The 16,125-nt window shown below is 33.4% G+C and overlaps 1 protein-coding gene across 1 annotated transcript in view; it reads left to right on the plus strand.

The window, feature by feature from the left end:
• LOC112002188 (uncharacterized) overlaps positions 1-12,998 on the plus strand; it is a gene marked incomplete at its 5' end in the record, with an annotated part of 13,304 nt that extends 306 nt beyond the window's left edge. Inside the window, 12 exon segments of the mRNA XM_065781654.1 lie at positions 1,725-1,808; positions 2,663-2,904; positions 3,047-3,290; positions 3,736-3,815; positions 5,967-6,051; positions 7,148-7,279; positions 7,395-7,508; positions 10,391-10,438; positions 11,377-11,461; positions 12,205-12,255; positions 12,350-12,513; positions 12,593-12,998. Coding sequence (XP_065637726.1) covers positions 1,725-1,808; positions 2,663-2,904; positions 3,047-3,290; positions 3,736-3,815; positions 5,967-6,051; positions 7,148-7,279; positions 7,395-7,508; positions 10,391-10,438; positions 11,377-11,461; positions 12,205-12,255; positions 12,350-12,432 — 1,248 coding nt within the window.
• Positions 12,999-16,125: the final 3,127 nt, after the last annotated feature.

The raw sequence follows: 16,125 nt of genomic DNA on the forward strand, positions 1-16,125 counted from the left end.
AGAGGAGAGAGGTATGGAGAACGATTGGTTGGTTGAGGTTGAGGTTGAGGAGAGAAGAAAGGACAAGGTGGAACATGGCTAAGGAGGAGGAGGAGGTGGGGTCCAGCCTAACCATGGAGAGGGTGGCTGCGGCTAAGCAGTACATAGAGACTATATATATATATATAACCAAAAAAAAAAAGCATTGCTAAGATATTAATTCAGTGTTAAGCTTGGTTCATATCTGGGAATTATTGTGTTAAATTCAGTAGGTCATGGTGTCTAAAATTACTTAAATTGTACATTTTATATATGTTAAAATTATTTTAGAAATAATATTAATTGTTCATTAGTCAATCCCACACAAGAAATCAAAGTAAATTTTAAGGTAATAATTTACAGGAGTGGAAATCTTTATACACCACTAGTGAAGGAAAATCTGAAGGGAAATGAAGTTGGAGGTGGAGGCAGCCATGGTGGGAGTCTTGTGGTGGTGACAGTTGAGGGTGGAGTACTGGTGGTGATGAAGGTATTGTCAAAGATGTTTTTGATGATAGTGATGTGTTGGTGCTAATCTTGGTGGTAATACAGTTGAGGCAGTAGTGATAGCATTAATAAAAGTGGCAATTATGGCATAAGTGAAGGTGGGATGATCAATCATTGGAAGCTATGGTGATCCAGGAGTAGACACATCTTGGCACTTGTCAGTTGAGGCATGATGTTGGTGGACGATTTGGAAGGGTGTGGTGGTGGTGGTGGTGCTCACAATAGGTAGTACTGGCTTATGGATGTGGTGGTGGTGTGTGTGACAGCACTATAGATCAAGGTGAAGGCTGTGGTGTTTAATTTGCTAGAAGAGTTTGGGTGAAAGAAGAGGTTAAGGAGATGGGTAATTCATTGAACTTGGGCTGAAGTAGTCCCAACATATAGTGGAAAAAGGAGTAAATTCCTATCCTTTGTGAGGATATAAATGTTTCCTGGAAGTGGAATTCCAATTATATAACTGGAAAGCTCCTTTGTGCTTAATGTGGTGTCTTTAGAGAGAAAAAAATGCTTGTTGCTATCGTGAGAAAAGAATTGCACTCAATGAAGTTGAAGTTCTTATTTTTGAAGACCTTATGAATGGACTTCGACCTCTTATTTGTTTTCAATTGTGGATTTCCTAGAATTCTTGGATTCCATGAACTTTTGTTAACCTTTATTGTATATTGTATTTTCTATTGTATACATCCCATGTACTAGGGTTGCTGCACCCTTTTTGCGCTTTTCTTTCCAATAAATTTTTACTTACAAAAGAAACATATAACCAACAATGGATTCCATTGAGCTTGCAGGATTTCAGTATCATTTTATGGGATTTTTTTTCCCAAAAAGAAAAGACTCCCATGAAAAAGATCAGGACTTATTATTTAAACTTGAGAAAAAAGCTCCACTAACTTAGGTAGTAAGAATTGACAAATTATTTTCTCTCTATTTTAAGTTACAATTTGACTGGTGAAACAAGAAAAAATTGTGGTGACTAAATGACAAACTGTTTACTGTAGTTCTTGATAGGATATCCAAATTTTTCTTCAGGTATTTAGTACAAAGTTTTCCTGTTATCTTGTTTTTTCTGAGTACATTTCAACCGCCTTGTTTTTGGTTTGAATATGGTTTGAATATGCTATTATGCTGGTTATTTGATCATTTGTCCTGGAGAGGTTCTGTACGTTTTTGTTTGATGCTTATACATGACGATTTTACAGGTTAGACTGTGTCGAGAGAAGAAATCAGGCAACATCTATGCCATGAAGAAGTTAAAGAAGTCAGAAATGCTTAGCAGGGGACAGGTGAGATCTGGTATTATTAAAAGTTTAATTTAATACAGGTAATAAAGTTTAATTGAAAAAAGAAGAAGTTTTGAATTCTTTTAAAAGGTGCTATTAAACTTCAATGAAATACTCTTTATACTATTCTTCCACTAAATATATATAAGACCTTCTTGTTATTCTCCAAACTTTAACTGTATCTTTTCATTCCTACTGTTAAATTTACTAGATGAAACGTTTGTTCTTTATTTCTTCTACTCGTGTAACTTTCTTGAGTGCCTTCAAATAGAATTTTGAGTTCTATAAAGCTCTAAATAATGGCCTTTCTAAAATTCTCTTGGTGATCTTAGAGATAGTTGAACTGTCCAAATGGTCCCTTCTCTGTAAAATGCGGATTTGGCCCAAAAAAAAAAAAAAAAAAGACCTGGCAAAGGGTCTGTTTATACATTCTTTCTAGGAGATAAAAAAGGACTGTAATTTACTACATACATTAGAACTAGTGGTTATTATGAGATATAACTCTCTTTTTCAATGTCAATAATTAGCTTGTTCTCTCTAATTTCGAAGATATAGAATTCATGAAAATTTAAGGTGCCATCTGATCTTTTAGGTACTGCTTTTCTGCTGTAAAGAGGGTGTATGATTTTTTCATATTGAGAAGTGATAACATTTGATTTCAAGAATCAGTATCATTAATACTCAATAATTCAACATTTAAGCAGCTTCCTTATGCAACAAATATGGTTTTCTTGTATTTTTGTCAAATAATCAAAGAGCAGTTTTTTTTTTCAATGTTTCCCTAATTACTTCAAATTATCTTCACATATTACTGGCATAATTTGTTCCTGCTCACTGATTGTCTATTCACAATGTAGGTTGAACATGTTAGAGCTGAAAGAAATTTGCTTGCAGAAGTTGCCAGCCACTTCATTGTGAAACTCTACTATTCCTTTCAAGATGCTGAATTCTTGTATCTAATTATGGAATATCTGCCTGGTGGTGACATGATGACTTTGCTCATGAGGGAGGAAACTTTGACTGAAATTGTTGCTAGATTTTACATTGCTCAAAGTGTTCTGGCCATAGAGTCTATTCATAAACATAACTATGTTCACAGGTTGGTATATTTTGGTGACATTTTACCAAATTGTAAGGAAATGGAGAGTTTTTCTTTCAAGCAATAAAAGATAAGCCAATGGAGAGTCTAATTTGGTATATCTGTGACTTACTCTTTGCATTTGCAACCATGATTGTTACAGAGATATAAAACCAGACAACCTCTTGTTGGATAAATATGGTCACATGAAGCTCTCTGATTTTGGCCTCTGCAAACCTCTTGACTGCTCCAACTTATCTTCTATAAATGAAAATGAAGTCCTGGATGATGAGAACTTGAATGATACAATGGATATTGATGGATGCTTTTCAGATACTAAAACTGGGAGACGGTGGAAAAGCCCCCTTGAACAACTTCAGCATTGGCAGATCAACAGGAGGACATTGGTAGGGAAATATCCATTTTTTAGTGTCTTACCGATGTGGCATTTCACTATATTCTTTACTCAATTATGCGCAGACAAAAATGCCTGCAATTTCAATTTTAACAATTTCTAGATACAATATTTAATATCAGAAGAAGAATAACAATTGCATGTGCATGAGCAACTGTGGCCCAATGAAGTGTTTTTTATATAAGAAAAACAATATGGTTTTAGTGGGGCATGAAACATAGTGACCTTGGGAGGCTTCGTATCTACCCACAAAAGCTTGGTCATTTTGGTTATTTCCAATGCTTAACCACCCAGAACACTATTTATTGTCTTGGCCATTGGATTAGTTCATAACCCATTGAAGATCTAATTGTATCTGTTGATTAATGAGGAATAATGTTCTTAAAGGTCCTTACATTCATGCTTTCTTATATATATGTTTTTTGTTTTAATTACAGGCTTATTCAACAGTCGGCACTCCGGATTATATTGCTCCGGAAGTATTGCTAAAGAAAGGATATGGTGTGGAGTGTGACTGGTCAGTTTATTTATAAAAAATGACTTACTTTCTTGAATTTCATGCAACTTGATTGGTGTCTGTCCATTTTCTGGGTGTTAAAATTTTGTTCTCATGTTATTAAGTGAATGCAATAGTTATTCTGTTTCACTTCACAATGCTGTGTTATTGAGTTGCAATAGTAGTTGAAAAATGGTAGGATAAACATTATGATTTGTCAGTATAGGTGTGTTGTAAGAAGCAAAACAGACTTAATTGGAATTGGACTATTTTTTCTTAGGATGCACCTATTATAAAACAGTGTATAAATAGCAATTAGGCCCTGTTTGGTTGGGAGGATGGAGAGTATAGAGAGGATCACAACATAGGAGGAAAGAAAAGAGTTCTTTTCCTTCATGCGTGTTGGTAGATAGAAAATGAATATCATAGAAAAATAAGAAGATAGAAAATGTAGTTTGTATGAATTTACTACTATGCTCTTATTACTTAAGTGTAGTTTTTCCATTAGTATATAAGAATTAAGAACTAATCTTTTCCATTAAAATAATATGAATAGCTAAATTAGTTTAAGATTCATTCTTTACCCATCCATTTTGTTTCTAAAAATAGAAAGGAAACCACAATCTTTACCCTGCTAACCATTTTTTATATTGCTTGTAATTATCATTTGTTTATAAATAATAATCCGCACTTAAAACAAGATCTTACATTGCCTTTGCCAATTATCTCTTCTCATTTGTTATTTCAATATCTATCTCAATTGTCAATGTTGGAAAGAATTTTATGTAATTTATATGATCTTCAACAATAATTAAAATTTACTCATTGTAACTAAAAAAAAAATACCCAAGAACCTGGCACATCTCCCATACAAGAAAACTCTCATATGTTGGATAAAACCAAAAACAAGTAAACAACCAATGGCAACTTCTCAATCACAGCACCTCTCCCAACCTCATATTATTCACATTATCAACAAATTAAATAAAGAACCCAACCAAAAAAAAAAAAAAAAAAAAAATCTCTCTGATACAGAAATACAATATGGCTTCCCAACCTCATATTATTCACATTATCAACAAATTAAATAAAGAACCCAACCAAAAAAAAAAAAAAAAAAAAACTCTCTCTGATACAGAAATACAATATGGCCGTGGCACCATTTCTTTCAAAAGGTTGATTTTGGCTTAATGTGGGGGCACGAAGTCAGCTCACCATTCTATGGCCCCATCTCTGCCTAATGGATCCAGGTTTAGATTAGAGTGCAACCCATTTTTCTGGTGTTTCCAATTCAGATTTGGCTTCCGGTTTTGCTCTGCCTCAAATGAGACTATAATACAGTGATTTCTTGAGTCTGAGAAGAAGGATCAGCAACATGACTAAGTTTTCTGCTACATTATTAGCAATGGATCTTATGAGGGAAAAAAACAGGGTTTTTGGTGAGACAGGTGTTTGGCAACGGTAATCTGGATATGGGTAAAAGCATCATTTAAATTTCTTTCCCCATTTTCCATCATCTTTTCTCCACCTATTTGGTCAAATTTGTATTGGTGGGCCCATGTGGAAAATACCTGGCTAAACCCTCCCTTTCTTCCCTATTTTCAACCCAATTAAGCAGTTGAAAAAGGCAATCTCTCCTTAATTTTCTTTCCTCCCGTTCTATCCTCCCAATTTTATCTGAATCAAATATAACCTTAAAGTTTAAAATGTCCAAAAACAAAGTCATGTTTTCAAAAGAGTTTTTAAAATTATGCCAAAATGAATCTGATTTGTGGAAATTTGGCATTTGAAACCATCTAGTTTGATGTATGCAAAAGCACTAGAAGAACATAAGATGGGATTGAGAGTATTGCAGAATTAGTTTGGGTTCTTGGGCTCTATACCTTAAATTTTGTTTAGTTCTAAAATGTTTCCTGCACTTTTTAAAAAGAATTGGATAATGCAATCACATTTTTTTTAGTGAAAAGATTGTTTATGGTTGCTTTTGCTTTGGAGGTTGAAGATGGCTCTTCTATATCATTATAGGGACAAATTATTGTGAAGTATAGAGGAATACTCACACACTTACAGATGGAGATTAAAGTAATACCTTTTTTTTTTCTTTGACGAGTAAACTAGTGTTGTTCCTTGTTTAAGCCTTCCCTGAATTCTTATCTAGTTTCCTGGTTGCAGGTGGTCGCTTGGTGCAATAATGTATGAGATGCTGGTCGGCTATCCCCCATTTTATTCCGATGATCCAGTAACAGCTTGCAGAAAGGTTAATTTGCCAAAAGCACTTGTTTTGATTTTAACTTTTCAGCTGAAACATATGATGTCTAATTAGCTTGCAGGTTATCCTATTTGATATGCCATACTTATTTTTTCCTCTTGCTTTATTCTGACATGTTTTATTTATTTATTAATTTAATGCCTCCTTTTGTACTTTTCAGTCCTACGGCTGGGCTAGCCATTGACCATAAGTCCTCTCCCTACCCTAATCTCCTCTCCTCTTCGAAGGAAAAAAAATAAAATCTAATAAATGTAGAACACTTGTGTTCTAGCATCTAGTATTATTGCAAAAGCTTAAGCTAATAGAAAATCGTGAATTTAATCATTCATCAATTCTTTTAATAATATTAAAGTGCTTATTATCACCTTGAGATGGATTTATATAGTTTTTCTTGGATATAATTAGTTATAATTTATTATAAATAAATAGCTATTTTTTCTTTTCCGTCCCTTGGAAGGCCATTGGCTATGGGCTACACAATGAGAGGTGGTTTTTCTCCTTTTTAAATCCCTTTGGTGGGTTGGATTTGAAGAACTCTGGTGTGACACCAAAGACTTTTAGTTTCTCAACCTTAGCATCAAAATCGGACTTTGGAATTTACATGAAGCCTAGTGAAAATTTAACTTTCTATAATAATGTACTGCGCTATAATTGATGTTTCAGGAGAATGTGCTTTTGTTGCATTTTATGAATGTTTCTTTTGTTAGAGGTGAATAAACATCTTGCCTGGTTCATTAATATCATATGGGGAAGGGAAAGGAACATGACCCCTTCAAACTCAAGACAAGACAAAATGGGCATGAGGATTTAACTAAATTTAAACTTCAAAGAAATTGCATTATTAGCAACACAACATAGTGGAGTTTTGGTAGATGTGAATCATAGAGTTACTTAAGAAAACCATTGATTAGATATTTTCCCACCTTTCCTTTTTTGTGGTCATTTTGTCTTTCCCCTACTCCTTATTAAGTCATTCTCTATTAATTATTGTAAAGTTTGTAACATATTCCTATTTCTGTTGTTAATTATTTAAAGTTAAGTTATATGTGATGAGTTCCTTGACATATTGCTTAATATATGTTAGATTGTGCATTGGAAACATCATTTAAAGTTTCCAGATGAGGCAAGATTGACACCTGAAGCAAAGGATCTGATCTGTAGATTGCTTTGTGATGTTGAACATAGGCTTGGCACTGGAGGGGCAGACCAAATTAAAGTATGCTCTCTCTCTCTCTTTCTCTCTCACTCTATTATATTTAAAACTTTTCATTCTAATATTGTTCTAACTTGTAAAAAAAAAAAAAAAAAAAATTCAATGGTACCTTTGCCAGGCTCATCCCTGGTTCAAAGATGTGGTATGGGACAAACTCTATGAAATGGAGGCAGCATTTAAGCCAGAGGTCAATGGGGAACTTGATACACAAAATTTTATGAAATTCGATGAGGTAATGTGTCACAAATTCATCCTTCATCATTGGCAAGAGACCATTGGTTGGTAGTTGTGTTTGACTTTCAATTGAATTGTTGAATGCAATAGTTTCTTGTAGCTCTGTTTGTTTCAACAATGATGTTTTCTAAAAAATGAGCCATTTTCCAATAATCATTTTCAATAAAACTATCTCATTTTTCAATGTTTAGTATAAATTTTAAATGAGTTGAAAAACAACTTCTTAACTTCCCTTATTTAGTTTGCTGTGAGATAGAGTTGTTTTCCAAGAAAATTTAGTGGAAAACAATCTCTAAAAATAAGCCATACTTTTTATGTTGACCAAAAATAGTTTTCCTTTGACTTATCTTTTTTTTTTTTATGCTACCAAACACTGGAAAACACGGAAAACTATCTTTACATAAGGTTTTTCATCGAAACAAACGGAGCGTAGTTATGTGTTAAATGAGATAAGGCCTTTTCCATTATTGATCATAAAAAGGAAATCACCATTCTTTTTGTTGTCTCCATAGTCACACAAGGAGTTGACATTCTACTTTTGAGTAGATTTGATTTTATTGTTATTATTTTTTAAAATTTTATTAAGATAAGGATTCTTTACAGAGGTACTGAGGACTGAGGTAATGAAGCTTTCTTTCTTTCTTTCTTTCTGAATGAGAATTTTTTTTTTTTTTTTTTCATATAAAATTTTAAACCTAGCTATATATATATATATATATACAGAGGTACTGAGGACTGAGGTAATGAAGCTCTCTTTCTTTCTTTCTGAATGAGAATTTTTATTTTTTTTTTCATATAAAATTTTAAACCTAGCTATATATATATATATATATATATAAAAGCAGAGATCTCATGCGGGAAAGTATGAGGTTTTACCAAGTGGCGCATTCTAGGCAAAAAAAATTGAAATATTCTCAAGTGCCACCTCAGAGATAAGAACAAATTAAATATTGACTTTTTGTTTCATTTGGTTCAATGTTTCAAGACTTTACTAATTAAAAAATAAATATTCTTTGTGTCATTTGGTTCAATGTTTCAAGACTTTTCGTCCTTCACATATACACACAAAACTCTTAGCATTTTAATTCACCATTTTTACCTCTTTCACTTCTACCTCTTTAGGGCCTGATTGGTGAAGGAATTTTTGTTTTTGTTTTCAAAATAGTATAAAAACATTTTTTTTTTTTTTAAATTGAACTTGAAACTAGTTTTCAGACAATAATTTTTATATTTTACAGGTTTGGCTCTCACTTTTAAGAACAATTTTCAAAATACTAAAAACAAAAAATAATTTCTATTTTGAGATTTATGTTTAAAAAAATATTTACAAAAAGTAACGTGTAAAATCAATAAATTACCTTTTTTTTTTTTTTTTTTTGGTATGGATAATGATAATGGAATAGAGCTCATCAATTTTTTTTTTTTAATGATAAGTTTCAAATTTGAAGTGTGAAAATTATTTTTGTGATAAAGATAAGCCCCTTAATTTAAGAGATAAAAGAGTTTGGACAAATATGTAAGGTCCACTATTTTCAATTTATTTATAACTATGTCGTTAAAAATATTTTTTGTATCCTGAAAATACCCCCTTAGCTGTTTTCAAAATCATGTTCTAAATTAGGAAAATAGGATACAAGTTTTTGAAAACTGTATTTAGAAAATATTAGCCAAACAATAAATTCAAGTGTGGGACCCACCATTTTATGGATTGTAAAACAAAAAATTATATTTAAATACTCTTACCAAACAGGTCCTTGTATATACCTACTCATTGCCCTTCATGCCACCCCATGTCAAATACACCGACCAAAAATAATGTCATTTACCTTAAATGTTTCAACAACACCTATCTAGCTTTAACATTATTGTTTCATCTAATCCTAACCTGTATGAGTTGGCTATAACCAAGGAAGGAGGGTTGCATTTTATATTGAGCGACAATGGCAATTACGATTTTAATGTTAAGGTTGGACATTATAGATTTGTGGGTTTTGTAAATGATGTTATTGACTGTGGGTGTTTGGTATGTGTATTTTGTTTTAAAATTAAGGAGAAAGAAAAAGATACATTCTATATCAACTTTTATTCTATAACATTCTTCCAAAGTTTTATTTATTTATTTATTTATTTATTTATTTATTTATTTCTCGTTACTTCAATTGGATAATTATAATGGATATGTGTGTGCAATTTATAATTGTTTCTTTTTATGATGAATTTATTTTTAATAAAGTTTTATAACAATTATGCTACAGTACGTATACAACATTCTCCAAAACCATCTTACATGAAACATTATAACATTATCCGTGCATTGCACTAGTAACTTACTAGTATGTTTAAAATTTAGGACCAGGGTGCATGCTGGTTGGGTACGTAATGGATTTGGTATTTGAATGCTATAATTAAGCTTTACATGATAAAAAATAGCTTGTTATCATCCTTCTAAGAGTAATTTTAAAGTGATTAAATTCACCATTTCTTTTTAGATTAAGTTTTTGGACGGTAGTTTATAATATCAAAGCGGTAGGTCTTGAGTTTGAACCATGCCTTTGCTCTACTTCCCATTTAAAAAGTTAAAAATTCCATGTGTTAGGTGCCACTTATAGAGAGGAAGTTTGTGCCCAAATGTGAGGGGGAGTGCAAGAATAATGTTTTAAGTGATTCACTTTTTTTATTCACTTAAGCTTTTGGAACAAGAGGGGTAGTTTATCAATCTTTTTTGTTTGCATGCTTTTTTATAAAAAAAAATGTCACCATGTTTATGATATTTGATTGCAATCTTTCTTCTATTTAAATGGATCTTTCTAGATCTTTGCTTTTGTTCAGTATGATGCCTGTTGTACCATAGCCATGACAAAAATTTTAATTGTGGCATAGGTGAAAAATCCTACACCATCAAGAACTGGATCCGGACCTATGAGGAAGGTATGCAATCTTTTGCACAAATGGGCGATAAAATCCTATTGGCAAATATAAAATAACTTATACATGTGCTTGTTAAGTATTTCTTGATTTAAATAAAAAACCAAAACAAGAGATAAAATGTGCTTCAGCCAATGATGGACAGTCGTTAGACTTTTTAGGCATGGGAGTGAGGGTGAGTTTGAATAAATAGATAAATAAAAGAGTACCAGGAAGTTAATGAAAAGGAAAGCGTGGAAATAAACCAACAAGGTTCTCTAGTCATTCCAACTATGTTGTCCAAACATCATGAACATGTAAGGTAAGGATGCACTATCTTATGAAATTAGATGGCCCCATTCTGTGTGACAGTGTTTTATATGGTAATAGCCCATCCATGTAAATGGAACAAAGCATAGCCATGCTATTACTTATGACAAGAACTTGAAACGGTGCTAATAGAACCTAAAATTGATTCCATAAAATTAGTATGGTGTGGTCCCCATTTTGTGAAATTGCCTTATTCAAATATTGGCTCAAATGTTACCTTATATAGATTTCCTTTTGGCATTATATTCTCCTTATATACGGTAGATATATTGGTGAAAAGAACCCATTCTTCTTCAAGAGAAAGAGGGTGGGGGTGGAGTGGGGGAGTGAGAGAGAGAAGAATAAGACATATACAATTAGTGTGCAGCATGGGGGCATGGAATTTTGGTCCAAAGTTGTAAACCATCTGTTCTCATTTGGTGGACATATATTCAGCCCTTGAGCTCGAATGCATCTCTTCCTCAGGCTACATCATAACTTTGTCACTAACGTTGCCTATCTGCGTAGGAACTTTTTTTGGCCAGTATATGCATAACATATAAGAGTCATGCTTACTTGAATATGTTCTCATTTAATGCTTTTGTGTACTTATCGTTAGGCATCTTATTATTGTGCTATGACTTTGTTGGCAGATGCATTTAACTCCTAAAGATCTTAATTTTGTTGGCTATACATACAAGAACTTTGATGCTGTCAAAGGGTTGCATAATACTTTTGGTATGGTAAATTCGTTCTAGTTGACTATAAATTTCTCTTTCTTTTCTTTTTCCCTTCTTGATAAAACAAAGCTATTAGCGAAATTATATCATGATAATGCATTGCTACCTTTTTAACTTAGTGGTCACATTTTTTTTTCAAGTATGATTAACTAATTTTAAATCATTTTCTGCTTGTATGATGCTTGTGCACTGCCCATGAGGCAGAAGCTATTAAATTATAAGCTTACCTAATATGACTCAACATTTAGCAGTCTTATACATTTAGTGTGCGTTTGGATGCTTCTTAAAAAAAAAAAAAAAGTTTATTATTTTTTTTTTTTTTTTTGGGTGTGGGGCCTGCCAAAATAAGCACACAAAGGTGGCTTTTGTGGGGCTTGCTAAACTTGTAATGTTTGAAACAAGGACATTAATTCACTGTGTTATTATAACTTAAATTTTAACTGACAAGGTTAAAGATGCTTGTATATTGGCTTAAAATGGTGCATGCTTGGATTATCAATTTTTCTTCAATTAAGTTTGTACTTGACATCCCCATCTTGGTTAAGATCTGTACCTGGTTTTTTTCAAATGAAATCCTTTTCTGATAATATCAACAATAGCAAGTGTCAGATAAATGATATTGCAACCTGTACTTCACTTTGTAAACAATCCAAACTCTGTAATTTTGGTAGACCTGCTTGTGTATTTAGCCTTCTCTGTTGTGGCCAACAAGAAGATTTTCAATTAATTTCATGATTGCAGATTTGAAGAGGAGCACATCACCAAAGCGGACATCAACTGACTCTTTCCTCAGTAATAGATCCTAGTCCAGTGCTAGCATTGTTGAGTGTGCTTTTTGTATATCATATCTAGTAGTAAGTTTCTAATGGATAATGTTCCTTGCTAGGTAATTCTGCAGTGGACTACTCTGCTGCTAACGACTTGGATGCAAAGCTGCTTGCAGCATCTGGGGATTCCATGTCACAGTGAAGAGTAACCAACCCTTACCATGTAAAAGAAAAAACATCTTGATTCTTGTGGAATAGATGGACAGGCCCTCTTATGAAGATGGTGGGTATATCTTCTTATTTTTCAGTCAGGTTTTGCTCTATTCTGCATTATCAATGAGTTAACTGGCACAATGTTGCAGGACTTCTAAGTGTACAGCAATGTTGAGGAACTTGAAGAATACCCTTCGATGGGTTGGTTGGTAGCATTAGTAGTAGTTATAATTGGAAAGTTTTTGTATAAAGTAGGAATCTTGAAATCATGTTCAGGTCCTGACTACCCAGGTTGGCAGACTATGCCTTCTCTTGCGGCAGTTGCTGGCGCTTTTTTTCTTTTCTTTTTAAGTTTTGTTCTACTTCATTGTAGTCTAGGAGCCTGTAAAATGCTTTATGGGTGTATTGAAGATAAACATTCTGAATCTGAAAACTGGTATTGTATAAAGGACAGCCTAGGGCTCTGGTGATCAGATATGAAATCAAGTTGTTACTTCCAAAAATTGAATAATAATGTCCTAACTCTTGAAATGGACAAATGTCTTTTATCTGTAAGCAATATTTGGCATACCCTAAAAAATTAGTAATATGTAGGGGTGATCTACTGTTTCTCATAGAAATTTGTTTTCAAATAAATAGCTTTTTCATATCTTTCAGTTCTTTGAACCTAGGCAACCCTAAGGCAGCTAAGTAGGGGTGTGCAACCAATCCCCCAACCCACCAAAATAGACCCGATCCAACCTAATCCCCACTGGGTTGGGTTTGTTTTTAGGGGTTGGTGGATTGGGTTGGGCTATGAAATTCTTTTTGCAATTGGTCAAGTTGGGTTTGGGTCATAAGGTTTACAAATCCGCCTAACCTGACATGACCTACTTATATTTAATATATATTTAAATTTTAAAAAATATATTATACAATTTTATTATTTACTTTTTGGCCTCTCTTCCTAAATAAAATCCAAACCTTGAGTTCTCTTCATTTCAATCTCCATCTTATCTCACGAGTTAGCTTGAACTTTGAATCACTATTAAAATTTAAATAGTTTTGTTGTAGTGTTGTTCTAATATTCAATTTAATGATAATAATAATAGTAATTAAAAAAATTTGTACAACCCATGTCTAACTTGATTCATGTGAGTTGGGTTGGTTTTGATTATTTTTAACCCGCCATTGGGTTGAAATAACCTCTCAACTTGACCCATTCACACCCTTATAGGTATGGGTGTTCGCAGTGCGATGCAGTTTTTAGCTATTTTTAGCTTCACATTTTGCGGTGCGGTTTAGCCAAAACCATAAGTGTATTGCACCTAATTTTTACAGTCGTATATGTGATACACTGTGGTGTGGTTTAGAGTTTAACCAAAAACCATAACCACAAGGCACCTTATTTTAGCGGTCACATGTGTGGTACGATGTATAAGATGTGAATTTAAGATAGTAAATTTTTCAAATTTTGGGTTTTTCTAGTTCAACCCAAAACTGATTTTTTTTCCCGTTATTCTTTATTTTAAGCTAAGTTTTAAATTATTGAGCTAGTTTTTCTTTATTTTGGGCTGACTTTTCTTATCAACACTTGATAAGGTTATTAAACTAATTTTTTTTTTTGAAAGTTAGGGTTATTAAACTATTAATAATATATTTAATATTAAAAAATAAATATATTAATATATAGAGAGGGTGTGGTGTGGTGCACTGCGGTGCGGTTTGTGCGGTTTTCTTATTATAAAATTGCAAACTGCATTGCACCATGTGGTGTTGTGCACTATTACTTGCAGTGCGATTATGCCATTTTGCGGGTAGTTTTAGTGTGGTTTTTGCAGTTTCGTGAACACCCTTACTGCTAATGATAAAAATTTGGAATTAAAAAGGAATTATATGATCTTCATTGATTATATTGCAAGAATAATGTCTAATATGGGATGTTGCCTTATTGCCATAATTAATGAGTGTCGGGGGCAAAAAAGTTTCCCTTTCGACAAATAAGATTGATATTGGGTTGGAGGTCTAAATCGAAACTCAAAGTTGGGCTTAATGCATAGCTCAAAGGCTATCGGTGAAGATCCAAAGAATTCATTGTATTTTATGCCTTGGGCTTAGGTTGAGACTGACAAGAATGACCCATAAACAATCCCTACAGCAGACACGTCAGCATGATTAAAAAATTTTTACAAAAAATGACCCGGCAGTAAAACGTTTCTGCAGAAAATAGCCTAGCGATAAAATGTTTATGCAGAAAATAGCCTAGTGGTAAAACGTTTCTGTAGAAAATAGCCCAGTGGTAAAATGTTTCTGCAGAAAATGGCCCAGCGGTAGAATATTTCTGCAGAAAATAGCCCAGCGGTAAAATAACGCAAAAATAGAATAAACTCCCAACTGTTAGCTATTTCACAGATTAAGGAAAATATCTACATTTTCAGACTTATCATTTGTTAGCTCTGGAGAAGAGTCTTCTAATACAACAATATAAGGAAAAAAAATGCAATAGTGACAGTTACATCATAACCATTAATAATAAATGAATAAGTGAACATCATGGGTTCCATTATGACAAATAATGAGAAAAACTTAGTGTGAGATGAAAGGAGAGAGAGAGATTCTAGCTAGCGCAGTAAGATCATTATGGTGCCATGGCATACTTGTGGATATAGTATATGTAGTGAGTAGAGGGAATCATTAGTGAGTAGTATGAGGAATGAGTGAGAGTGTACAGTAAGACTGTTGGGACTTTCTGTTGGGGATTGCTGAGTGTTTTTAAGTGGAAGTATAAGGGGTGTTTTTGACCTAGGAGCCGGAGAACTCAGTTTCTATGCTTGAAGCTGAAAGCTCAGTGATTCAGAACTTTGCTAAAGTTTATAATAGACTAAGACAAAGAAGCTAAGGAAGGGTTCTTCTCTATTGGTGTATATCTTAGTTAGTTGGTGAAGCATTAACGGAGAGTTCCCTTTATAGTTGGGTTTTAGGGGGTAATTTGCAAATAACCTTTGCTAAATCTCCCTTAATCTTTAGAAAATCCTTAGAGAATCGTTCCTAAGATTTTAGCTAAGAGTGGTAAGCTCAACTTTTAGAAGGTTCTTGTTGTTTTGGGTAATAACAGTTGGGATTCTGACTTAGCATTGAATACTGATTGGCCTTGGCTGATGGGATTAAAGTATGCTTTAGGCTAATGATTTTGGCTATGCTGCTGTTAGAATCAAAGCTCCTTAGGGCAAATTGTATCACCCCAAGCTAGGTGTCAATCTTGGTGCCCTTGTTGGGAACTCTGCTTGGATCCCCTTGATGCCCTCCAAACCACATTTCCCTAAGTTTCCCCATTTGGAGTTCATGCGCTTGGTTCATGAATCCGAGAATACACATTTTTAATACAAAAATGAATTGTTTTCATGTTGTTTCAGGAGCTTTAATGGTCTGGTCATGGCTGCTCTTAGTTCTTGACTGTTTGGGTTAGAGAAGAAAGAAGGGATAGCTAACTGAAGCTTCTCAGCTTTTTATCATGTCAGTTTCAGTTTTATGTCACATAAGAAATGATGGAATTTCAGCTTGTAAAGGAAGGGTTTAACCCTTGATGAACACGTGTCCTCTTCTAATATGATTGGACAAGTTGAGACTTGATGTGAATGGGCTCCAGCTGTTTAGTTATGTTGAAATTTGGCTGGTTAGCTCACGTGACCTCCATCTGTTGGGA

Source organism: Quercus suber, unplaced genomic scaffold (assembly GCF_002906115.3).
Source record: "Quercus suber isolate HL8 unplaced genomic scaffold, Cork oak 2.0 scaffold_274, whole genome shotgun sequence".
Taxonomy (NCBI): domain Eukaryota; kingdom Viridiplantae; phylum Streptophyta; class Magnoliopsida; order Fagales; family Fagaceae; genus Quercus; species Quercus suber.